We start from the raw sequence: 26,599 nt of genomic DNA, 5'->3' as shown, positions 1-26,599 counted from the left end.
CAAGGATCTGTTCCTTACCCTAAAAGCCACAGGGAGCCATCAAAGCATCCCATTTTCACTGAAGGATTTACTTGAGGAATAAGTAGCAGGATCAAACTGCAGTTGAGAGAGTCTTCCTTTGCTCGTCCTCTCTCTCAAGCCCTGTGTTCTCAAAGGCTTTACTCCTGGAGCAGGAACGTGGCCTGGAACCCACTGGTCTCAGCACATGGTCAGACAGAACCAGAGCTGGTTCTTCTGGGGTTTTCAGAGCACATGGCAGTGTAGAGAAGTCCCCACCTCTTTGAGGTCCTCCCTTCCACAGAGGCTTCTGAAAGCTGTATCTTGTGGCCCCAGAGCTGGTAGCTGGAGGGGCCCCTCTACTCCTGCTCTGCCTACCCAGGACAAAGAATGGGCTGCACCCGGTGGAGAGAGGTGACTTGTTTCTTTTCCCAGCCATCAAGTGAGGAAGAAGTGTCCACACCCAAACTCTAAGCCTTAAGGGAATACAGGATGTCCTAACACGTCCTGTAGAACAACTTAATAATTTTCCAGTTACTAATTTGCCTTACCTGTTCTGTTCAAACAGGCTAATTGTTTCCTCAAAAAGACTCAGGTGTAGCTAGGATGAAGTCACCAGAGACGTGCCTAAACGATTACAAACACTGGTCATGGGTGCGGCAAGGCTGGTAACCAGCTACTCAGTCTGTGGATCTGATTTTCCTCTCTCCCAAAGCAAATTTGGTGAAGGCGCGCCCCCTACTGGTAAGAAGAGGCTATACCAGTCAGAAAACCCATTCTGCTGAGTGAGCGATTCCTCTGGGTAGTGTTTTAAAGCGTGGGTGATGTTTTTGGAACGTTCTCAGAGAGGAATATTAATGATTATTTCTCAACAAACATTTCTTGGTTGAAATATAAAATTAAAGTGATTAGTATAATCCATTCGTAATTGTGATCTTGGAATGTGTGAATATTAATCAACAGTGAAAATACCAAGGGAGAAAAAAAGCAGGGAGAATTGATATCTGGTCTGATAAGGAAAGAGAACATAACTTTGAGAGCTTCCATATACTTTCTGCTTTTGCATTTTGGGTATTATGTTTCTCTTTGTTTATCTAGGGCAGTTGAATTTTTTTTATTACAAAAGTTTTCCAATATACACAAAAATAGAGACAAGACCAATAAATCTCTGTATACTCACCACTAAGGTTCTGGAGTTATCAAGATTTTGTCACTCTTGCATTATATATTTCATTAATTTTTTGGTTGCTTTTTTCCCCATAAATTTTATAACCCAGACATTATGTCACTTTACCCTAAATACTGTGCTGTACTTCAGAATGCATTTCTAAAGCCTGGGCATTTTGTTTCATAACCACATACCATTATCACATCTAAACATTTATAATCCCTTGAAGGCATCTAAATGTCCATACAAACAGTTTAAATTCAAGTTTCCTTGAATATAAAACTGTCTTTTTGCAGTTGTTTGTGAATCCAAGTTCACACATTGCATTTAGTTGTTTGGTTTCTCTACCCCTTCCTCCCCCCTCCCCTGCCCCCTTAATTGACTTATCCTTATGTGTAGTGAAATGCACAGGTATTATGTATATAGTTTGAAGAGTTTTGATAAATGCATATGTCTGATAACCTACATCCTTATCAAAATAGGGAGCATTTCTATCACCTCAAAAAGTTTCCTCCTGTGTCTTCACAGCCAACTCTCCCCTCACCCCCAACTAGTGCTATGGCTTCTTTCACCATTGATAAGTTTTGCCTGTTCTAGAATTTTATATAAAATGGAAACATACAGTATGTACCTTTTTGTGTGTAGCTTCTTGCACTCAGCATAATGTTTTTGAGGTTCACCCATGTTGTTGCACATTCCTTTTGTCGTGAGCTGTATTCCGTTGTATGCGTGTACCACAATAAGCTTATGCACACTCCCGTTGCTGGACATCTGAATTATTTCCAGTTTGGGCTATTATGAAAAAAGCTGCTATAAATATTTTTGTGTAAATTTTTATGTGGACATTCGTTTTCATTTCTCTTGGGTAAATACTCCAAAGTAAAATAACTGGTCACAGTGAAGGTATATATTTAAAACCCTAAGTTTTCTTACAAACTTAGGGTTTTCTTACAAAATTTTCTCATAAGCACTCCCTGCTCTTGCACTTTTTCAATTGTCCAATAGTTCTACATTGTGGTATCTCTTAACTTGTTCCTCTAACCCCTATGTTTTCTGTAAACAAGTTTTGTCTAAAACCTGGATGAGATTCAGTTTAAATACTTTGGCGAGAATGCTTGAGAAATAATGCTGTGTAATTTCCTCTACATCTCATTGGAAAGCACATAAGTGGCTACTCTTAATTAAGATACCAAGACTGATCAGTAGACCCAGGGGGTGGCAGCCTGATCCCCCCCAGTGTAAACTTCCCCATCAATCCTTCATCTAATGGTTTCAAATGATGTTTGCCTTAAAGGACTAAATAAGAGATAGTTCTCATCCTAAAGATTTTGCAGTTTAGTTGAGGGCCCATGTCTAAACCTGGTATAATAAGCAATTAACAATTTAAAGAAAATAAGTGCCAATAATGGTCCAGATTTTTGCAATCTGATGCTAAAGGACATCAGAGAAAGGATAACAGGCAGAAGAGAAGAAGTCAATGTGGAGAAGCATTTGTCTAGATGGTGGGAAGCAAGGAAGACATTTAGAGCGAGAGAGGGGGTGTGCACAGAGACAGAGGGGTTCTGGAAAAGCTGATGGGAAATCACAACCAGTGAAACAGAATGTGGGAAAGGTAAGTGGGGCCCAGGAATTCATGTGTTTTCCTATGGAAATTAGAGAAACAGAATGTGGGAAAGGTAAGTGGGGCCCAGGAATTCATGTGTTTACCTATGGAAATTGGAAGCTATTTTTGATTTATGAAGCTAGCAATCTGTAGTAAGAAGGAGGGTGGCTTGGAATCAAGGAAGATAGTTAGGAGGCCATTTTTAGGTAGACCAGTTGCCTCAGGTGAGGACTGATGATTGGTACTATTTGCAGAGCTGTGGAGAAAGGCTGTTCCAAAAGGGTCACTTAAAGAGTCAGAAAGGCCTGTGCCCTTACTCTGTTCCTTTGTGTGGTACTGGGAAGGAATAAAATGTTTAAATTTGCAATAGAGTAAGCAAATAAACAATGGGTAATGGCAAAACATCTTTAATAATTAAAGATGCCAATAAGTACATGAAAGGATGTTGAACATCACAAATCAATAGGGAAATGCAAATCAGAAACACAGTGAGATACCACTTTGCACTCAATAGGACTGCTATTGTAAAAAAAAGGTCCATTTATGCATTAATGAATAAATAAAATGTGTATTATTTAGCCTTAAAATGGAAATTCTGACACAGGCTCCAACATGGATGAATCTTGAAGACATTTTGCTAAGTGAAATAAGCCAGGCACAAAAATACAAAGCTTGTATGATTCCACTTATATGAGATATTAGCGTAGTCAAATGTATAGAAACAGAAAATAGAATGGTGGTCACTGGGGGCTGGATGAGAGGGGAATAAGGAGTTACTGTTTAATGATATGGAGTTTCAATTTGAAAAGCTGAAAACCTTCTGGAGATGAATGGTGGTAATGATTGCACAGCAACGTAAATATACTTAATGCCACTGAACTGTGCACCTAAAACGGTTAAAATAGTAAATTTTATGTTAGACATGTTTACTACACGTGCGTGCACATGCACGCACTCACACACACACCCACATACACAAATTGATGATGCTCATACCGTAGAATTCAGGAGTGGACTTCCAGAAATATGAAAGTTAAATCTTTACATTCCTCCTCTTGTACCTCCCTCCACCCCATTGTCCAAAGGCCAAACTTAAAAAGCCAATACATTCTGTCCTCCTATATCTAGTTTTATCACTCATTGTTCCTCAGTATACTTCTTTGGTTTTACAGCCACTTTACAGACTAACACGCCACTAGAGAGGGCAAAAATCAAGATTTGCAGGTAGAAAACTGGAGAAAGAGAAGGCACCATGCTTAAGAAAATGCAATTCTTTAATATCAAAGTGTAATAGATTATTAAGATTAACATTTAAGAGATTTTCGAGATAATCAAGATTAACATTTTGCTGCTGCTCCTTTCACTTTAAACAGCTCTAATGGTATCTATTTCATGAAGGGACAAGTCCAAACAAACATCAAGGAGAATAATGCACCTTTTGGATCCTCACACCTAGCCTAGGACTCTAGGCTAGGTGTGAGGATCACCTTCTGCTCATTTAAGCTAAATGGTAAAGGGTTTCCCATGTGTATGCACTTAACCTAACAGAGAAAATACAGACTGCAGCAAAGGCAAAGGACCTGGGTTCTAGTTTTGCTTCTGCCAGTGTCTGCTATGTGTGACTCTGACAAGATATGTTCGGGCTCTGTGCCTATTCTGTCATTCTTCTGTCTCATTGTGACTGAGATAGGCAACGCATCGGAGCACAGCTAAAGGAAGAAGTTGCAAAATCTCAAAGTCCAGAATTTCTATTTTTAGTAGAGCTCCTCAAAGTTGCAAATCTAAAGATTTTGCTTCATTGCGTACTCATTACAAAACCTGAACTCTGGAGCCAGCTGCTCAAGAGAAAATCATGTGGAGGAAAGTTCCTTTTTACCCTCAACCTCCTTCTTTTAATTTCGTGGTAGAGCGATATGCATTTTTCCACCAGATTAAAAATATAAATAATGACGAGAACAATATGTCATAATAAAAGGCTCACAAGTTGCCTTTTTTAATCCTTTCCTTATATAAACACTCTTTGTTGTCCATTATCTCAGTAATCAAGAGTGGTGACCAGCCATGGGGGTTGTGAAACCATGCCAGAGAAAATCTTTACTCAGTTATCTTAATGACTGTGTAGGGAGATGCTGGTGGGGCTAGCTGGTCTTCCGACATCACTGTAGTAACTGCTACGTACCTGCAGGTTATTATGAAGTAGAATGTATAATTTCAAAAGACAGAGCTTTGAAACTTGAAAGAAGTTCTTGATTTTCAGATGTATGCAAAGGTGGAAAACACATGACTCTATTGTACCATGAAATAACGTTCACTCAGAGACTGACAGTGTTATCTAAGTAACCTGCTGGCATAATTGATCACTGTCATATGACTAAGGGAAATTCCACACTGTTCTCTATCTACATGCAGTTGATTCCCATTATTTGCAGTAGTTATGTTTCATAAAATCTATAAAATCACCACAAACACTGAATTAGCAAATAATATTGCTCCAAGAGAAAATAAAGGGTCAGGTTTCTATGAGCTTCTCATCAACCAATCAACACTTTATTTTAGGTATGTTTCTGTTTAAAGATGCCTTATTTAAGATATACTGTCAATTCATCAACATTGAACTAATGGCCAATGGCTCTGTTCTCTATCCTTATTCCTTCACAATGCATAAAGAAGTCCTCAAGTCTTGTTTTATGCCAGATCTTTTATTGTTCAGGATGGAGTATAAATGACGCAACCTCAAACTTTTTCTTGCTTACTCTGTGAGACCATAATTGTCTCAAACTATACTTAAATGTATAGGGAAAATGGAGCCTTTCTTTTCTCTATGACAATTCTGGTTTTCCTCACAGTCTCTCCTTTAAAGGAGAAAGCCTAATTCATCAATTAATTCCCTAGTCTGTTCAGTCAAAGCAGTTTTCTTTAGTTTACAACAGTCTCTCCTTTCAGGAAATGCTTATTTGTTCTGAGTTTTGTTCCCTCCCTTTTAACCTTCCAAGATGACTTCTGGGGTTGTGGAGAAGACACTGCCTTTGAGGGCAGCACAGGGAACCTTGGATATATATCGAGCAGGTCCTGGTGCTGCTTTGTGGCCCTCAGTGGCCTCTGTAGTGATGGTCTCTTGCCTGACCGGCCACAGAAGTCTTCATTTGGGGAAAGAATGATCTAGTCTCTCTCAATTTGGTCATGGCCTAGGGGTTCTCCCAGCAGACAGGCCTGTCTAATGTGACTGAGACCTCATGCCAGAGCTGACTGACCCAGGGATGTACCTCAACCGAGCAGGGACCAGCAGGGAACTTCCTTGGGATTTTTCAAACTGGAACTAAGCAACCTAGTTCCTCTTCGGAGGCAAAATTATGAGATGAGAGGCTCAGGGCTTTGAGGCTGCTATGCTTAATACCCAGAAGAAGCAGAGGTAGATGGGCAGGATGATGCACAGAGTATGAAAGTTACAGAGGCATTCAGATCTCTGGTCTAAGCTTCACTCAGCGTCCTCTTCCTTTTGTTCTGTGATTTAGTCATATATCCTTCTAGTAAATACCCACTCTGAGTGCAATCTAGTATCAGTTCTGACACCTGCAAGTGAAAAAAAAAAAACCAAAACAGTATGATTTTAAGTGTTTTAATGATTATCACAGCACTTGTATATTTACAATAATTCCAAGCAACCTTCATTTACACCACTCCCCACAAGTATACTATGTTTATAGGTTGGGAACTACTTGCTGGCAAGTATATGAGAGAGTCGAGATTTTTAAAAAAATTGTAATTGTGAAATGTAACACCCATAAAAGAAGTGTACAAAACAAAAATGTATCTCATGAGGAATTATCACAAAGTTAGTACCCCGGTAACTATCTCACAGAAATAGAACATTGCCAACACCCTTGAAGCCCATCTCGTCCTCCTTCTCAATAGTTATCATTCTCTTCTCTCTCCAAAGTAATCAAACTCCCTACTTTTATGGTTATCACTTCTTTATTTTTCTTTCTAGTTTTATTTCCCAAGCATATATCCCTAAAATTTGTAGTTGAAAACTGCCCCCCCTTTTAATGTTATACACATGAAGTCATACATGTGTATAACACATGTTTTCGGATCTGGCTTCTTTTGTTCCAAATTATTTTTTGAGATTCATCCAGTAGTTAACTGTAGTTGCAGTTCATTTTTTTTTTAAATTGCTGTTTAGTATTCCATAATATGAATGTATAATCTTTATCTATTCTGTTGATAGACATCTTTTAACTTTTATAAATAACACTGTTATGAATATTCTTGGTGAATACATGCACATTTTTTTGAGTATATATGTAAGAAAGTTGCTAGATCATGAGTATATATCTTTTCAGGTGAGAAAATAATATCAAATTGTTTTCCTAAATGATCGTTTCAGTTTTCATTCCTACCAACATTTTAAGAGAGTTTCTCTTGTTCCACATCCTCACTAATACTTGTTAGTCTTTTTAATTTTAGCCATTTGTGTGGGTGTGGATGGTATCTCATTGTGGTTTTACTTTCACTTCCTCCTGATTACTGATGAAACTGAACACCCTTTTGTACGTTTAATGGCCGTTTGTGTATCTTCTTTTGTAAAATGCCTGTTGAATTTTCTTGCCCATTTTTCTATTTGGTTATCTTTCTCCTTTTTGATTTGTAAGAGCTCTTTATGTATCTGCGTAAGACCTTTGTTGGATACATATGTTGCGAACATCTTCTCTCACTCTGTAGCTTGCCTTTTCACTCACCTAAATGGTGTCTTTTGAAGAAGAGAGTCTTTAATGTATTCAGACTTATCAATTGGTATTTAAACTTAATTCATTTGATAGAACAACTAGATTAAGCAATGGAAAATAAATTTCTCAAATCAGTAAAATGAACTCATACAGGCTCTATAGCTAAAGTTTCACATTCTTCCTTTGAGATGTTATTTCTGAGATGGCATTTTATTTTTAAATGATTGAAAATTCCATTACATTTCAAACCACAGAAATATACATACAATAATTAATTTCGCCGCTTGGTGGTGCCATGGAAAACTAATAATAACAAAAATTGTTCTTAAAGTTTGTGGAACAATAGGACTTGGCTATTAGCAAATTGAAAAATATAAACAACATTTGTAAAAGTTTGTAATCCTTTTACATATTAAAGTGGCTGAAAAATGCATATGGGCTCAATCTTTCACTATAAAATATCAGGCTTACAGCCAAACAAGAAACCAGGAAATCACAAGTGGTTTTTTCGAATCATGGAAAATTTCAAGCATTCTAAAATGCCTATATAAGTAATATCCCTGGTACCTACTACCTAGATAATAAATGTTAACATCCTGTCATATTTACTTTTACAAAATAAAGTTTACGTTCCTTTGTTCTCCTGTTTCATCCCCCCCCTTTTTTTTTAATGGAGGCAACCAATATCCAAATTTGATGTGTACATTTCCAGTTCTTGTTTTTAGTACATATTCATGTGTTCATGAACAATACAAATGTTGCTTCACATTTTTAAAATATCTTTTCATGTTATATTGCAACTTGATTTTAAAGTGTTTTGTCATGTTGATATCTACTGATATATGCAGATATATACAGATCTAGATTAGTTTTAACTGCCGTGTTGTAATTTATGGCAAACATATGCTCTAAATTTATTTATTCATTCCTCTATCAATGAATATTTCTGTGTAGCAACAAATGAAATGCCTAGAACATTAAACATAAACCAGGCACTCAGAAATTATTGGAGACAGGCTTTTAATACAAGCAGAAGTGGCCTAAAATATCTCAGATCGACTCTTTTTTTGTCTTAGTTCTCCATGCATCTGTCGTTAATGTTCACCCTATCTGCATGTGTGGCAGGCGTCATTCCTGATATTTCCCCCACCGCTTTTTACCCAAGGCTCTGTTGTGGTCTGCGAATGGGAGGAGTGGGCAGATGGAGTGGATAGATAAAGGATACAAAGAAATCTCAATGTCAAAATATAAGACAACAAAGGTTTGTTTAATGTGGAGCAGGGGAAGGTGGCAGCAGCAAGCATTATAAATTAGGAGGTGGTCTGAGAGTTTACTGCGCAGGGCATGCTACCACATCCGGATAACGAGACAGCGGAATTAGTGGTCTTTCTCTCTCTGCGCGTTCTGAAAGATGTAACCATCAAATTCCAGACGGTTGCCCTGGTAACCAGCGGGGAGGGGAGGGAGGATCAGCCAGAATTCTTGGTACGCTTAGACTTTCTTCTTCCGGGCCTCTGCTCTTCGCAACCACCGCTCCTTTCCTCGGTTCCCCGCCCATTCTGTGGTCTCTCATCATTGTCTTCCCCTTCTGATTCTCTCCTACGTCCTAGGTCGCCATCTTGGGCCATGCAAAATGGCGCCCCCTGGTCCCAGAGGAAGAGCCAAGGCGCGCCAGAGAGGCTGCGCACGCACGTGCTCGGGGGCCGTGGGTGGGGCGTGACGTTAAGACGTCGCTCCGCCCCCGGTAGTTTCTCCGCCCTGGTCCCACTCCACCTTCCTCCCACTGGGCGAACCCGGAAGTGGAGGAGGAGGCGCGACGGCGGTGGCGAAGCGGCCAGGCGCTGGCGGAGCCGTACCCTGGAGCTTGTCTGGGTTTGGGGGCGGGGGGCGGGGCTGAGCGGCCTGGGCAGCCTGGCCTAGACGGGGCGGGAGAGGCCATGGCCTCGGCAGAGTTGCAGGGGAAGTACCAGAAGCTGGCTCAGGAGTACTCGAAGGTACCCGTTGTCGGTGGGGATTACGGGGTCCCCGGCCCTGAGGCCTCGGGTTGCTTTGACTTGTCGGGACGGTGGGGGACTGCGGAGGGGCCACGAGCGCACCCTTCCTCTCTCCTCCGCCGCCCATGTCCACCATTACCATGCCTCCACCTGCAGCTCCCAAGAGATGGGGCCGGGCGGTGTCTGAGTCCGTGTGCGTGTCTGCGGGAAGGAGCAGGAGTTTGATTCTTCCTTCTCACTGAACTAGTGGGCATGGGACTGGGATGTCAGAAATCTGGCTTCTGTCTTTGGTGCTGGCCCGGAGGGGAAGGGTAAGGTGAGGACCACCCCTCGTCTGCTGCTTCCTCAGTTTTCCCAGCCGAGTGATGGGGAAGATCAAGCTTTTCACCTTCCCACAGGGATGTTATGAGGATAAAGAAATTTATCTGCCCCCAGTCAATCTCGGAGAGTAAATAGAGTCATGCATGTAAACTGCTTCACCAGGCATGGATGGTTATGAATATATTCAGTGATTTAGCAAGATGTTGTCTGGAAATGATTTTGAAAGCTTGAGTACTAGGGCTGTGTCCTTTTCTCTTTCTATTCCCTCGGTCACCTGGAGTGGGACAGAGCCCCCAGCAGGTGTTCAATACATGTTGAATTAAGCAAAATAGAGACCTGTCCCTTTGTCGTATTTATGCCATCAGTCTTTTAAATGATGGAATTCTTTCCTTGGAAAAAGGCAGTGCTGCTTCTGGGTAGGGTATTTCTGTCTTAAGAATATTCTAATGAAGTTATAAAAGCAGAATCTTACATCTTTAGAAGTCGAGTCAACAGTCATTAAGTTTAGTTTTCAGTGATGTTGGCATTTATGGAGACAATGGGGAGACAGCTCCCTTTTTACAATTTGGAGAAACAGACAAATTTTTTTCTCACGACTTTAATATTCAGCATGGTGAAATGAAATATCCTTTGAAAAATAAAACCTGTGCCTAACCATACTAGTCTTTTCACCAACAAATGAGAGCCTGTTGAGATACTACACTTACTCCAGCAGTGCTCCCATTGGCAAAACTTTGTTTCCATTTGAAATTGTCTTGAGAGTCTATGGCACAATGCCAGTGATAAGTTTTCATCCTTTGAAGGAATATTTTCTTGTTTGAAAGGGGCCAGAAGTTGTTTGGAACAAACCCTTATGATGAAGTGGGATGGGTGGAGAATGGCAGTAGTATACAAAGTTGGCTCTACTATTTTGGAGTGAAAATGTTTCATAAGTATAAAGTAAGGGGACTGATTTTCTTCTCCAGAGAGTAAACAAACTCAGAAGGCAATTCCAAATGGCGAAAGAGTGCCAAAAATTAAATAAATGTATAACCTCTCAAAGTAATAAAAAATTAGAAAGATTTTATCCTTTTGAACATGTAAGCTGTTCCATTCAACACTTAGGTGCCCCTGCGAACAGTCCTCCAGAGTTGGTTGAGTGAGGTGGAGTTCCAATTTAAGGAGATCCCTTTAACAGAATGGTCAAATATTGTACGTAATTATGATACAGTGTGACAAGTGATAGTTCAGTGGGAGCACAGAAGACATGGAGGGTGAGGGTAGAAGTTACTCTGGGGAGTACGGAAGTAGGAAGGAGGGAGGGACGGTAGCATTATAAGCAAAGTGAACAGGCTATGATTGCTGACATTCTTAAAGCATATTAAGATACATGGCAGAGAGTGGTGGAATATGGTTGGAGAGGTAAATTGGACCTGATCATGAAGGGCTGTGGATGTCAAATAAGATGTTTGAACTTTATCTTTTGAGTAATAGAGAGACAGCTTTTTAAACAGGAATGACAATACTTTTAGGAGGGAAATTGGTGAATTTGGAGAATGGATTGTACTAGGGAAGATTGGTGAAAAGAAGACCAGATTGTAGTTTGTTGGTATAGTTTTGGGGAGAGTAATATAGGATTAAATATAGTGACAGTTGAGGTGGAGAAGGGGCCTAGATCATGGTTAAAAAATACTTTTAGCTTCTTTTCCAAATACCTGCTTTCTGCATAGCATTAAACTTAAGACAGATACAAGGAATGCATGAGGTACCCATCTTTGTGTTTTATTCATTCTGCAGGACGTGATGAGTGAGGAAAGGCTAAGAGTTGACCCCGAATTTCTGAGATGACAGAACATGAGTGACACTGACAGAGGAGGGTGGGCAGGGAGGCAAATCAATTTGAAGCGAAAGGGTGGATTAAAAGATAGATGCGATCATAAAATTTTTGGGTTGGAATGCATATTAAAGCTATCTTACTTGCTTAGTAGCTTGGGATAATATTGGAGTAATTGCTGAAAATTTCTGGTGTAGATGGACTACCTAAAAGTTGGGACAAAGGCCAGAGCTTTTGGAAAAATTCCCATAAAGACAATAGTGGAACTTTAAGAGTTAATTAGGGAAGAACATTTTAGATAGACTTTTTGAGGAACACTTGGGGGAAGGACGTGACAAGAGGAGGAGAAGATGCTAAAGAGACTGTAACAGGTCTGCCAGAGTTGAGCTTTTTTCCCCCTTTTGGGTCAGACCATTTTTCATCCTTTTAATGACAATGTGATGGAAATTTCCGAACATATCCTTTTTAATCGCAATTAGGAGATCATTGGAAGCTTTTAAAATTTCAGGTTTAATGGAGTTTGGGGAAAGGGAAAGATATGTAGAAGCTGATTTTCAGAGGTTTATGAATTTAATAGGTAATAGATGGAGGCTACTTCTCTAAGATTTGAGGGAAAGCTGTTTAGGGCCTTAGTACACTGAAGATGAATCAAAGACCATTTCTTACTTGGTGTTTCATCTATTACCTGCTTTTCTTCTGATGCTCTGGTATAGCTCATTATAGAGAAGGGAAGCTAAGTGCACTCAGTCTTGGCTCATTTGATTTCAGCCTGCTTTCTTTGTAGGGGCTCCTGCACTCTTGCCTGGTACTACATGTGTAAGCACATTTCAAGTTCTGTCTTTCCAGTATTTGTGTTACTCTGGGTCAGTGGTTCTCAAAACGTGGCCCTTGGATCAGCATCATTAACATCTAGGAACAGGTTAGAAATACAAATTTTGGGGTCCACCATAGACTTACTGAATCTGAAACTGGTGGTCAGAACCAGCAATCTATGTTGTAATAAACCTCCACAGTGATTTGGATGCACATCAGAGTTTGAGAATGGTTGCTCAAGGAATGATATCAGTATTGTAGCTTTTGCTCAAAAGTAATCTTTTAAAAACTCTTTTCAAAACAAAAACCAATGGGAAAATCAGACATCCTTTATTTCTCTAACAGTTTACTTTGCAATTGATGCTTTTAGTTACAAAGGATATCACCTTTGGGAACTTTTCAGATTATTCTTTTAGTATAGAACTACTCATACTGGGAAAGGGCCAGTTGTGATTCTATGTGTTTGCTTTCCAGATAGTAGGGCCTGGAAACCTGATTAATTTCTCCCTCCTAAGAGAAACAGATTCAGGAGCTGGGATTAAAATCAAGTATCAGCTTTTTTTCACCCTGATGTATAGGATTGACTACTGAAGTTGGATTGGAAAATAGCTTTGTGTTAAGTGCTATCCAATAGAATTTTCCATGAGAGTGCAAATACTCTGTATCTGTGCTGTCCAGTAGGGTAACCACTACCATGTGGGGCTACTGAGCACTTGAAATGTGGCTAGCGCTACTGAGGAACTCAATTTTAGATTTTATTTAATTTAAAATAATTTAAATTTAAATAGGTACATGTAGCTGTTTGCTGCTCTGTTAGCTTAGCTCCTAGATCATTGTATCACAAACATGAATGTCTATGTGACTCACAGAAGACCTTGTTAAACTGCAGATTCTGGTTCAGTTGGTTGGGTGGGGCCTCAGATTCTGCTCCCAGGTGATGCAGCTGTCCACAGTCCACACTTGGACTAGCAAGGCCCTAGAAAGACAAGGAGTATCCCAGTCTTCCTCTTCAATTCATCGGACTTACCCATCCAAGTCGCTGATGGGGCAGCTAGACTGGGGCTTGGGGGTTTTGTCCCAATGCGTTTCCCTGCAGAGGAACAGGAGCAGGAGCAAGAAAAAGGGTAAGTCTGAGAGGAGAGGGTTTTTTTTTCCTGCCTCAATGACAAAATAACCTCAGCCACTAATGCGTAGAATACATAGTCTAAAGATACTTTATACCCCTCCAGGGGGAGGAACAAGTAAGTAGAGAGAGAAAGACTAAGTGATATTCCCAGCACTTTGGAATACTTAAAATATTAGATCTGGAATGAGTTTTAGGGATCATACAGGCCAGAGATACTGAAGCTAGGGCCTGCAGATGACTTCAGTATTCTGAAGCTGCAAATCAAGGTTTTGGTGAGGCCTAGGTTAGGGATTTGCTTCAGGTTGTCTGTTGCACACATTACTTTGTAATGAAGAAAAGCTGTATGTTTAAACACTTGTTTTATAGGGTTGTAAAACATGTACAAATATCAAAATGTCCATTGCAGGAAAATATCTATGTAAGAGTGGTTCTTACACAGAAGATTGTTGAGGACTAGATGAGAAAATGTTTATAGATGATTCATTGCTTTCCCCACAAACTCTTCTAACAATTTATGATCGAAGTTTGTAAATCCTTAATCTTGGACCAATTATCCTACCACAGATTGTCAAAGTGGCATGAGAGAGATCATACTTGGCTCTCTGCCACTCTCTGTCCCTAGAGAAACAGCTTTGTGATAAGCCTCACTGAGGCTGAGCTGTTCCTGAACCAAAGTTTCATAGAAGAGGTCAGGACAGTGGTTGTTAGAGAGTTAGGCTCAGGGCTTTTGAGGATACTTTGAGTCCAGTAGGACCATGAGATTCAAAGTATTTGGAGAAGGGTCTTAGGGACTGTTAAAGTAATGACAGTCTCTTATAGTTGTATAATGCGTTATGTTGAAACACCTTTTGTATACAGTATTTAATCTGATTATCTAAAAAATTATTGAATACCTTCTCTATCCATAGCATTGATCTTTCATTGTAGGCAGGAGATAGAAGAGTTATACTGTAGTCTCTACTGTGAAGGATAGTTTAGTTGGCAGGTGGGAGATAAGTAGAGAAATCATAAGTTAATCATAAATCATACATAAATTAGTAAATGTAAAATTTACTACTTTAAAAAGTAAAATTAAAACCAGTTTAATAAGAGATGTTTTGTTACTATACTGGTAAATGCCAGAGAACTGAGGGGCAAGCTCACTGTAGATCATAGGGAGACCACAGGGAGTAGTTAGGAAAAGTTTATGGAGGAAGTAGGACAGAGGTAGGAAGTAGACTAAACAGCTGGGATTTGGTTGGTCAAAATGAGGAAGGGCTGTGCTTTCAGAGTAAAGGTAAGGTTAATCATAAGATTACAACACAATGGAAAATAAGGTGTAAACAGACTAAGCGCTTTAGCGTGGGATTCAAAGGTACTGTTCCTCTGCTGAAGGAAATGGAATAGCTTGGTGCACAGCTGCTGGAAATAGGCAGCATCATCTTCTGGAGAGTTTTCCTGTCCCAATGGAGACCAGGGCATTTGTTTTTCAGTTACCTCTGTGTGCATTGGAGTCTCCTAACAGCATTAGGAACCATTTGGTGATGGTGTATCTGTTTCTAAAACAGGAACAATGGGCATTTGCCTCCCCTCTGTTGGTGAATGCTGGTGAGGAGACAGATTCTAAAAGACCAGACCGATCACAGCAGCATCAGCATTTGACAAGCTGCTGGTTCAGTAATGCAGAAGTGTGGCAGTAGTGATGCTGAAATGTAGGAAAACACCAAATGCGACAAAGTGTACTTAACGTGGCAATGGAATATATGGTTTATTATTGTCATCCTTGTCTACCTACTAAACATTAGAAAGGCATTTTAGATAAATATTTCTAAAAGCTGCATTTCATATTAAGCAGTTTCATTCAAACTGTTTTTGAATTGTTACTAATGTAGCAAAAAGTATTTTCCAAAGGAAAATCAAAATCATTTCTTGTTATCAGATTAAATTCCAAACCACAGTAATTTGAACATTTTCTTGTTTGTTTTTGCTTTTTAACAAAGTAGGCTGTTCAGTTTGCTCTAGGTATCTTTTAAGTGTGCCTTTTTTTTTTAAGGTACTGGGAGTCATAGATTATTCTGTGCTGTCATTCCAGTGTCCACACCAGACCTCAGAATCATGATTCTCCCCCCACTTTTTTTTTTTAATTGCTGTAGTTCTGGTCCTACAGAAAATTAGCTGAGTTCAAGCTTCATCCTTAAGCCTTGAAGCAGTCATTAGGAGCTTCTGAAAACCACACACAGAAGACATGTAAGAGACCATAGATCAAAATGAGAACAGGGGTATGAAATGAAACCTAAATATCCAAGTAGTATTGCTGTCTTTTGGCTAAATGGGTTTGAAAGTTTTTATTGAATTCTGTTACTTTGTTAGCACATTATCCAAGAGTATGTTGATATTGCTTAAAAAGTAAAATACTGCATGATATAAGTCAACATTAAAGGGGTATTTCTTAACTTCTAGAGCAGAGGTCCCCAAACTTTTTCTGTAAAGAGCCTAATAGTAAATATTTTAGGCTTGGGGCCATATGGTTTTTGTTGAAATTACTTGTCTCTGTCATGGTAGCTCAAAAGCAACAATAGATAATACCTAGATAATGAGTGTGGTTTTGTTCCAGTAAAACTTTAAAATAGGTTGCAGGCCATTTTGACCAATGGGCCTTAGTTTGCCACTCCCGGTTCTAGAGAATTTAATGTCTGTACTGCTTTTTTTCTTTTTAAGTGAACATACTAGGATTGCTAGTTACCTTTTTATCTTCCCTTTTAAACTGTAAGCTCTTTGAAAACAGAGACCACTTTTATTTCTTTCTCTTCCCAATATCATTTAGCTCAATGCCTTACACAGGCAAACTATTATAAATATATCTGTTCTGCCTTATATTCTATTCTAGTAAGAGCTCTGTTTCCATTTGTAGAGCACGTTATGGTCTAGGAAGTGTTTTGACATAGGTTTCTTATCTGGTTTTCACAACAACCTCAGAAGAAGGAAGATAGGGTAGATGTGTTTACTCATTTTATAGACCATATAACTGAGACTCAGAGGGTTAAGTGAATTTCTCAAGTTTATATTTCTAGTGAATGGAAGATTTGGGCCTTCTTTCTGTTGTTAGTGAACTGTGATCTTTAACTTTCTAGAAATAGAAGTTCATCTTTTGAGTCACTCATTTAAACTGAATATCTTGCAGTATTTTGCTTTTCTTCATAAAAATCTTAGCTAAATTTTCTGTTGCATTTCACATACTCAGTTTGTTTTAATATTCAAATGTTCCTGCTCTTTTGACATAGAAAAAGGTCATTTCTGTTCTCAGGAGACAGGTCTGAGCTTGCAGACTTAGATTCTTTTAAGCTCTTCAATAAAATCATCCCATTTGTTTAGTTTCTCAGAGAAGAACCTGGTCTTTAATGGTCTGAACCCTCAGATTATTAGTCTGTAAACCTTTTGCTTTAATTACATTGAACTGGTATATTTATACTTCTGTGCTCTGTGTTATCTTTGCTGAGAACTTTCCTCTTATTGCAGAAGTGGATTACTTACTGCTCAAGTTTTATCTTTCAAAGCCCTGCCAGTGGTGGTTATATAGATGCATACACAGATGAAAATTCATCAAGCTGTATAATTTTTGATTTGCCTACATTATGTAAAATAAAGTTAGACCACAATTTAAAAATTAGCTATGAAAAATAACCAAGTCCTATCTCTTCAAAGGCTTCCCCCACCCGCCCCAACTCACTCTTTTTCTCATTTATATGTAGCTTTATAAAATAGTAGGTAGTATTGTCTAATGGCATTATGACTCTGGAGTCAAATTGACTCGAGTCTGAATCTCAGCATTGTCACTTTTCTGTACCTCAGTTTGCTCATCAGTAAAATAGAGATAAGATAGTACCTACTTCATAGAGTTATAAGGATTAATGAGATAATACATGTAAAGCTCTTAGAACAGTGCCTGGTATGTAATGAGCATTCAGAAGTTAGCTGCTGTTATTATTAATTTCTGAATTCAGCCTGCTTCTTAGTTGCTTTCATACACTGCCTCAGCTGATGCCTGAAAACAAGTCTTCCATTCCTGATGACATTTATATGACTAATATGAGGCCCAGTGTCCTGCCGGGTATGTTGATAACCTACACTTTGATTTTCTGTAGAATTCTTATTATTGGTCCAATTATATGTGTTTTAGAGATGAATGGTGTGCTAGAGTTTCAAGGAAAATAGTATTTATTTAGGGAGGTGACTTGATTTCTTAGAATGAACCATGTCCTGGAAGTTGAGAGACCTCGATTTTAGTCTCAATTTGCAACAGATTAGTATTATGCTATTGGCAGCTCAGGCACTCTCCATATCTGTAAAATGGCAGAATGATAATACCTACTATCCTCCTCTAGGCTAATATTTTTTAAATCTATATGTGAGAAGATAATTACTGAGCATAACGATTCCTGTAATGTTAAGTGATTTTCTTGTTTTAAGTGATTGCTTTATATTAAAAATTAATTATCGCTTACTCTGTTTTAGCTTCGAGCACAGAATCAGGTCCTGAAAAAAGGTGTTGTGGATGAACAGGCAAATTCTGCTGCTTTAAAGGTATGCAACAAGACAGTTGTATTGTGAGGGTTAAGCGAGTGAGTGGTAATGCTCAAAACGGGGAATTTGGCTGGTTGTTTGGGTTAAAGTCACAATTCTGATGCTGATTCACTAGGTACAGGAATGAGTAATATATTTTTTGTGTTTAACTTTCCTACTTGCTTCAGTATGAATATGATGTGCTTCCATTTCCTGAGCTAAAAGTTACAAAAATGTATTATTTGACTATCTAATGCATTTCTCTTATATTTCAAGGCCTTTATTTAGCTAAATTCATCTGAATTAATGGGGCTTCTTATCTGTTTAAATCAGTAGACAGCACTCTGAGGGGGGCAATATCATATTCATGTTTCTATATCCTGCATTCAGCAGATGGTTGTCTCCTAATAAATGGATTCGAAAGTGTGAATCATTTAGTCCATTAATCTTGCTTTTGGGTTGAGCTATTTAATAGTAATAACCTGTGTTAATCAAGAGACACTGAGTGATGCATTTTATCATCAGCATCTTTGTTAACTAAGGGGAGAAATATGTAGGAATTTGTTTCTCCCTCATTCTAGTAGGCAATAAATATGGCTTAGTGATATTTTGAATTTGATAAATTAATTCTAGGATATGGATTCCTTCTTGGCCAATTCTCAGTTAAATATACTGCCTGCCTCATTCTTGCTCTCTCTCCCTTGCTCCTTCTTTACACCAAAGGGATTAGGATTCCCTTTGCCCTTATCTCTTTGTAGAGTTGCCCCCAACTGGTGTGTATGCTGGGTAGTTCCACTCAGGTAATCAAGACCCAGAAGCAGATTGTTTTACTTAGCCAGTGTTGGACCTTTTACTGGAGAAATCTGCCTCTTGGGAGTGCTCCCTCCTCGGGTGCTGTTCCACAGACTCAGGGCAGAGATCGTTCAGGACACCTTACCCATACTTCCAAAGCTCTCTGCGCCCAAACCAAGATAATGAAAAATAAGCTTCGTAGTCAAGATGTGTTAGTCAACTTATTATTCTGCCTAAATCATTAAAGGAATGATCGTTATTTCTCTTAATGATGTTTAAAACCTATTCCTGGGCAAAGTATTTCCTAGCTTGTCTTTGTACCCCACTCTGGTATATCATACTCCCCTGTTGCTGGTTGTGTTTGAGTAACTCTGATGGTGGTGACATTGGTGATGGTGACAGCTCTATTTATTGAGCACTCACTTGACTGTCAGGCATTGTCCTAAATAAGCATATTACATCCATGATCTCAGCCTACAGAGCAACTCATGAGGGCAGATAACATTGTCATCCCCATTGCAGAAAGTAGGATTTGCAGAGAGATTGGGATAGATGTCTCCTGAAACTGATTGGTTAATTGAGTTGGAGCATTAGTCAGTGGGTGATTAGCTAATAATAAGAATGTAAAGCAATTATTTTTTGTTTTACTATTCATTGCAGTGGTCATCGTAATTATAGTAAGAATGACAATTTGCCAGTTTGCTCAACAGGAATGTTAGGATGTCTTCTGTTATAGTAGGCTTTTGATTATATTGGGTTTGCCTCTTCAGTGGGTTGTTGGAGACAGTAGCATTCATTCATTTGAATTTCTTTAATTTGAAATATATGATAATTGAGACATGGGGTGGGCCTAAGTTTACCATTGGACTTCAGGTAAATATTAAGGGCTTACAAACAAACAGTAGAAGAGAAAAGCGTCTTTCTGCTTAATAGAAACATTATTCTGTCCCTCTAGTCCTGTTCTCAACATGTAAATAATGTCAGTAGACTGCAGATACCAGCTGATGGTTTTTAGGTTTGCTGTTTTAGTAAACCTATTCATTTAAACTTGACCTCTTCTTAGCTTTACAGTGGTTTTTTGGTGAAAGTAATAAAAGTTTGATTCTTTAAATATACAGTAGTATATCACCATTAGTGTTTGATTACCAGTGAACACAAAGATGTCAGAACGTCCTAAGTAAAATATACTTAGAATAATATTTTATTAAAAATAGTGACACTAGATATTTTGCAAGACTCCCATTTTCTTAATCCTGTTACGGTATAAACAGTACAGAATGGTAGGCACAAGATGCGTTGTTTAGATTTTAGATTTTGTGTATCTTTTCACTTAATTTTAAAATGAATTGTTGCAGAACAGCAACTGAAAATATTCTTGGGTTCGGATAACAATGATTTTTATCTTTGACAAATTAGAATAGTTCAAAGTAAAATTAAGAAAAGACTTCATTTCAACTGACTTAAAATTCAGGGAGGATTTATAGAAAAAAATGAGTACAATTGTATTTCTGTTCTTGTTTACTGAAGGGCATCATAATTGTGAGATTCTCTTTAAAACTTCAAGTTTATAAAATTGTAACCTCAGGCTTTCTGTCTTCTCACTACCAAACTCATATGTAACAGCATTATATAACAACGTATAGTTGTGGATGTTTTACTGTAAGTTGATGACTGTCAATTTAGTATATACTAAACTGATATACATACTTTTTTATTTTTAAATTTACTTAGTTTGGTCAAAAAACAATTTTGTCACAAAATAAAGCTAAAAACATAGGAACTAAAATGATAAACATACAACTTGAATTCCCTGAAGTTATTGGTGTTGATTATATTTTGTTGAAACACAATAATTTTTTCATTATTTTTAAACCTTCAGGCTAAATTACAAAGAACGATCTGTTTTTACTTTGATGTAGGAACAGCTAAAAATGAAGGATCAGTCATTGAGAAAATTACAGCAGGAAATGGACAGTTTGACATTTCGAAATCTGCAGCTTGCCAAGAGAGTAGAACTGCTTCAAGATGAACTGGCTCTAAGTGAACCCCGAGGCAAGAAAAACAAGGTAGGTCAGATAAGAGCAAGTTAGTATGAACTTGTCATTAGTTACAGACATTCTCTAGGCCATCATGGTTGTAACAGAAGACCCTATCTCCAAATTCTCTAATGTTCTATTATTACACCTAGATTTTGGGTCAAGAAACCAGATATTTGCTATTAATATGTACTAAATATTAGAGGCATTTTCCTATGAGTGTGAGTTTAAAAGAATTTATTGGGAATAAACGTACTTATTTGATTTAGTGGCTAAGAAAACTGAATGGAATATCTGAGATTGGTCAAAATTATTGATGCCTTTCAGTTAATACCAAATCTCCATTAACTCAAGGTAGGGCAAGTAAAATGAAAAATACTGTCAAAGTGTAACTGCTCATGTGAAAGTAGCAGTTATATACTTTAGGCTTGTAAGTTCACTGCAGGTATTTTTTCTTATTGCTTTTTATTATGAGGCCAATTTGGTATTCTTGTCCAAAGATGTAGAAATTAAGCTTTTCCCCTATGGTTTATATAGTGAGGCAAGATTCTTACTGCTCTAAGATGGATGATCTGATACTTTTGAATATTTGGTGATTAAGAAGTTACTTTTTTTTTGAGGGTAAGGGCTAGTGATTGAATCTTTAAGGTGTGTGTGTGTGTGTGTGTGTGTGTGTGTGTGTGTGTGTATTTGTGTATTTGTGTGTAGAACCCCCCCACCCCGAAATGTGTAGATTTAAGACAGTAATAATAGAATGGTAGGAGGGAAGAAGACCCACAGTAATTTAGTAATAGCACAGTATGGAAGGACGAGTGCAGGCTTTGAAATAAAGCTCAGCCTTGAATTCTTTGTCTGCCATTTATAGTTCTATGACTTCAGGCAGTTTGTTTTTTTTTTTTTTAGCCTTGCAACCTCAGTTTCTCTATCAGAAAAATGAGGATGATACTCTCATTTTTGTTGTGATCATGGAATTATATAAAAGTGCCTAGGACTGTGTTTGCCATATGATTGGCAGTTGACGTAATTATATGTTAGTGCCTTTCCATATGCATTTTCTTTACATGGAAGAATTCTCTAGAGTGGTAATTTTCGAATGGGAACTGAGAGGGCAAAACAGATAGGTATTAGAATCACTTAGAAAACTGTCTCAAAATACACGTGCTCTGGAAATTCTGAAAGACCCTTGAAGACGGAATAGCTATCTATACTTCACTTGTGCTCCCCAGCTTAGCGAGGTGCCCTCCCAGGGTTGTTGTAGCAGAGGTGTAAGGGTAGCACTTCTGAATTCATGTTAAACTTTTCCAAGTTTGGAAGCACCGAGGACCCAGATTATGTCATTCAGCAGTGCTCCTTTGTACCTCTTATGTCCCAAACAGGATGGATATTTAATTTCTTTTTTAAAAATATAGCTAGTCTAATCATTAGTTCACATTGGATTAGTAAGTGACTTCATTTGAAGTGAGGAGTGAGGGCATAAGAAAAGCAGAGAAAGGATGTCTCAACACAGTTTCATTGTTAGGCTGTCCCTTGAATAGTCTCAGTTCTTGTATTCCATGAAAACAAATGTTCATTATTGGCTCTTTTAAATAGTGCTATTCTTCTGTGTAGAAAAGTTAATATTGGTTAAAAAAAAAAAAAGAAAAGCAAAAGGAAGGTATTTTTCATCATCTTTGAGCTTTTTCCTTCCGCTTATAACAGCTTTATATATTTTTTAACTAGAAACTTACCTGAACTTTTGTATGAACTTATCTTTGTGAATGTTAAGTAATTTATTATAGTATCTTAGAGGAGTTTAACAGTTCAAGACTAATGGAATTGCTAAAATTGTCATTGCCCAAACCAAAAGAATATTTATATCGCTAGCTTTTTGGGTCTTCTTTGTCTTCCAATAGAACTACTCCTGAATTCATCTGCAAAGAATAGCGAGCCTTATCTGTTCTATTTTTTTTTTTCCTCTCTCTCTTTTTAAGCTTTCCTGCCCATTGCAATATTTGCAGTTTCAACTTGTGTCACATAGGAAAATTTGATGGACTGTATGTCACATAGGAAAAAATGATGGACTATATACCTTTTGCAGAATTGTTTGAGAATGGTGAACATGTAGAAGAGACAAGCTAATAAGGTGATAGAGAGTCTGTGTACCTTAGGATGTTTCTCTCTAAAGAATGAAAGTTATGTGGACATAACTTATTCTTTCCATCAGAAAAGTGGAGACTCTTCTTCTCAGCTGAGTCAAGAGCAGAAGAGTGTTTTCGATGAAGATCTGCAAAAGAAGATAGAAGAGAATGAACGGTTGCATATACAAGTGAGAAGATCTTTCTGTTTTTCCATATGAATTAAAAAAATGGGTCATATGATCTGGAATGTGGAAAAACCAATTCAAGATAGAGTGTTCCGTGTATGTATGGGTGTTTTAATGTCTCCTATGGTTGCTAGATATATATGTCACTATTATTTATTCATTTCTTAAATCTCATATATTTTTTAATATGGACATGTGCTTTGAAGTATACATTTGTTTAGAGGATAACAGAATAACTGTAACAACAATAGAGAAATATACTGGGCACTGTTCATTTTATATAGGAAATAAGTGGATGGATCATTTAGATAGAGGCTTATCAATAAGTAGTGTTTGCTTTTTAATTTATTACTGTTTAGTTGGTTTTTATCTGTACATCTATTAGTCTGTAAGGCCTATTAGGGTATAGATAATATTGATTTTGTATGCCCAGCCCTAGAATAGGGCCTCACTCAGGGCAGGACCTCAAATATTAATGTAATGTTGACTAATTAATGTTTGCCTCTAAACATTCAGCATATTGTAAGAGTCATAGTGTAGTGTATCCAGTTATGCTTCCTGTTTTTTTTTTTTTTGGTAAAATGATGGACATAGTCAAATAGTGGAAAATATGCATTAATTCTCAATCTTCGGAAGTGTTAAAAAAAATGAATTTCTGACCTCAGTGCATTTTGTGTTAGGTAGTCATAATTCTTAATTTGTATCAAATGCTCATTAAGGAAAAGACCTTTACCTTTTAGAAATAAAATCTGTTCGAATTTTTTTTCATCTTATAAACGTTTTATTTTTTTTTAAAACTTAATTAGATGTATTTATTAATTTTTAAAGTTCGTTAAACTGACGTAAAATCTGTTCGAATTTTGATTATTTAATTATGGAGGTTAGCCTAGTAGAAAGGTTATACCTTGGTCAGTTGAATTATCTGTGTGCCAGAAACTCTTTGAAATAGAAATTTATGAGACTAAGAAGAAAGAGGTGTAGCCTTTGGAATAGGTCTCCGTTGTTCCGATCTCAGTTTTACTATATTTCAGCTGTGAGACATTTGACAAGTTATGTAGCCCCCCTTAAATTTTGGTAACATTTGACAAGTTATGTAGCCGCCCCCCTTAAATTTTGGAGGGCTAACAATAGCACCACCTCTGACATACTGTGAGGATTCAGTGTGATCATGCTTTTGCGATCATGCTTAGGGAGCATTTGGAACCGTATGGAAGTTGCTCAGTGAATAGTCCCTGCTGTTGTTTTTCTCTTCATTTGTTTATATTAGGATATTGTGAGAAGAGAAAATGATCTTTTCTTTTCAGTTTTTTGAAGCCGATGAACAACATAAGCATGTGGAAGCAGAGCTGAGGAGTCGGCTGGCCACTCTGGAGACGGATGCAGCTCAGCACCAAGCTGTGGTTGATGGCCTGACACGGAAGTACATGGAAACCATTGAAAAACTGCAGAACGACAAGGCTAAACTAGAAGTAAGCCCCACTGTTGGTGAGAGCACCTTGAGAAATAGTCAAGGCTTTTGTAAAATAAATCATTTGTGCGCTTAATAGAGCACAAAGTTAGTCATTAAAGGTGAGATTGTTGCCTGCAGTGTCTCCTAAGTGTGCTCTCAACTATAGCCCAAGCCATCTGCTTTTCTTTTTCTTCTAAAATTCAGGTAAAATCTCAGGCTCTAGAAAAGGAGGCCAAGGAATGTCGGCTTCGAACAGAAGAATGGTATGTGGAAACGTGAATTCCAAGGGGCCCTGAAGTAAGAATCAGAAGACCTGACTTTTGGTTTAGCTGCTCCTGTGTCTTTGTTTTCTCTCATTTGAAATGAGATGGGAGTAGGTAATCTCCAGGGTTCTTTTCAATTCTGTTATCTCTTGGGCCTTACGCATTCTGGATAGAGTGGCTTGTGTGTTAGTCCTGAGCCTACAGATGTTTGGGGCCATGGCAGATAGTGTTCTGGGGCTTCTGTACTAAGGACTGGATACTTTCTGTTTCAGACTACACTAAAGAGAGAGCCCTCTGGTAATCCCAGGCAGGAAAACTGACTGATAATCACTGTGCCAACCTTTTAACAGCCCATTTTGAATAAGATAGAAGTTATGTGATCTAATTTAGAGATACCTAAATCTTAAAATACTGCCTATCATTGGTGGTAAAAGCTTACTCCAACATTTATTTATTTATTTATTTATTTATTTATTTAAACATTTATTTGTTAAATGATACACTGTTTTAGGTTTTAATAGACTCGGTCAAGTAAGCTTCTTCAATTTAGTTGCTTTGGTAGAATAACATGCATTGTTTAGATGTATACTTCATAATTGAATCAAAATCAAGAAAGTTAGCTGATTTTGAACTGATGGAAAAAATTATATAATACTTCAAAAAAGAACTTTACTGTAACGCTTGAACAAATGTGTCGTAAAGAGAACATTTATGATTTTGAAGTGACTCTGAGATTACTTTGCGCTTGGGGAAATAAATTTAAGATTATATAAGATACTGAGACTATGATAAATTTTTTCAACTTCAACATCATTAAACAGAAGTTCCAGGGGATTTAGAATCAAGACTTACTATTTTTCTTATCTTCATCTTTTAATAACTCTCTACCACCAAGAGTATCCTAGATGTCAGGCTCAGTTCTCTGAAAATCTGGTGCTAACTGTTGAGTTAACAAGCAAATGAGAATCCACTGTCTGATTGGTGATAATGTGGTTTTATATTTTTTTCTCTCAGCCAATTACAGTTAAAGAATCTTCATGAAGATTTGTCAGGTAGATTAGAGGAATCCTTATCCATCATCAATGAAAAAGTACCTTTTAATGATACAAGTAGGTATTATGTGTACATTTGTGACTTTGAACCTCTTTTCACTATTTGTGACTTTGAACCTCTCTGTGGTAGCCAACTAATTAAAATAATTTCTAATCAATTTAGCAAAAAACTTCATTGGCCAAACAGAAGGCTGCTTTCTTTTTGTTCTTTTGATTAGCTTGGGCCCTCATATTTCATAGGGAGTTTTTAAAAATTTTTTGTTCATTTTCTTCTGTTTTCTTTTTTCTCTTTTCTTTTTTTTTTTCATAGGAAATCTTAAATTGTCATGTAACTACTCCAAAACCAGCCTTCTTGGAAAAAACCCAAATTCACATTTTAAAATTGTGTATATTTACCATATCCCAAGGTAAAAACCAACCTATACATAAAATACCTGAAAATTTGTACAAGAAAAGTTGTTCATGGTGGAGCGGGTGGGAGGTGGATCTTCTGAGCCTGGTATCTGCTGCCCCCTGGACAATCCCCAGTGATAGGGAGATGACTTGGATAAATCCCATTCCCTGTTCTTCCTGCTAATTTATACAGCCAAGAGCAATAAAAAG

The 26,599-nt window shown here is 37.8% G+C and overlaps 1 protein-coding gene across 2 annotated transcripts in view; it reads left to right on the top strand.

Moving 5' to 3' along the window:
• Positions 1-9,270: 9,270 nt before the first annotated feature.
• The window catches only part of PPP1R21 (protein phosphatase 1 regulatory subunit 21), a 51,890-nt gene continuing 34,561 nt past the window's right edge, over positions 9,271-26,599 (top strand). The window contains exons 1-7 of one of the 2 annotated variants that reach the window (XM_011361301.1): positions 9,271-9,489; positions 18,054-18,122; positions 20,813-20,959; positions 23,133-23,234; positions 24,536-24,700; positions 24,886-24,944; positions 25,959-26,053. In XM_011361301.1, the coding sequence (XP_011359603.1) occupies positions 9,433-9,489; positions 18,054-18,122; positions 20,813-20,959; positions 23,133-23,234; positions 24,536-24,700; positions 24,886-24,944; positions 25,959-26,053 (694 nt within the window). In that variant the 5' untranslated portion in view covers positions 9,271-9,432. Of the gene's footprint in view, positions 9,490-18,053; positions 18,123-20,812; positions 20,960-23,132; positions 23,328-24,535; positions 24,701-24,885; positions 24,945-25,958; positions 26,054-26,599 lie in introns of those variants that run through there. The other variant, XM_023531278.1, reaches the window with a different exon arrangement.

The sequence above is a fragment of the Pteropus vampyrus genome, unplaced genomic scaffold, assembly GCF_000151845.1.
Source record: "Pteropus vampyrus isolate Shadow unplaced genomic scaffold, Pvam_2.0 Scaffold66, whole genome shotgun sequence".
Taxonomy (NCBI): domain Eukaryota; kingdom Metazoa; phylum Chordata; class Mammalia; order Chiroptera; family Pteropodidae; genus Pteropus; species Pteropus vampyrus.
Note: the sequence above shows the minus strand (reverse complement) of the source record. Positions and strands in the feature narration are given on the sequence as shown.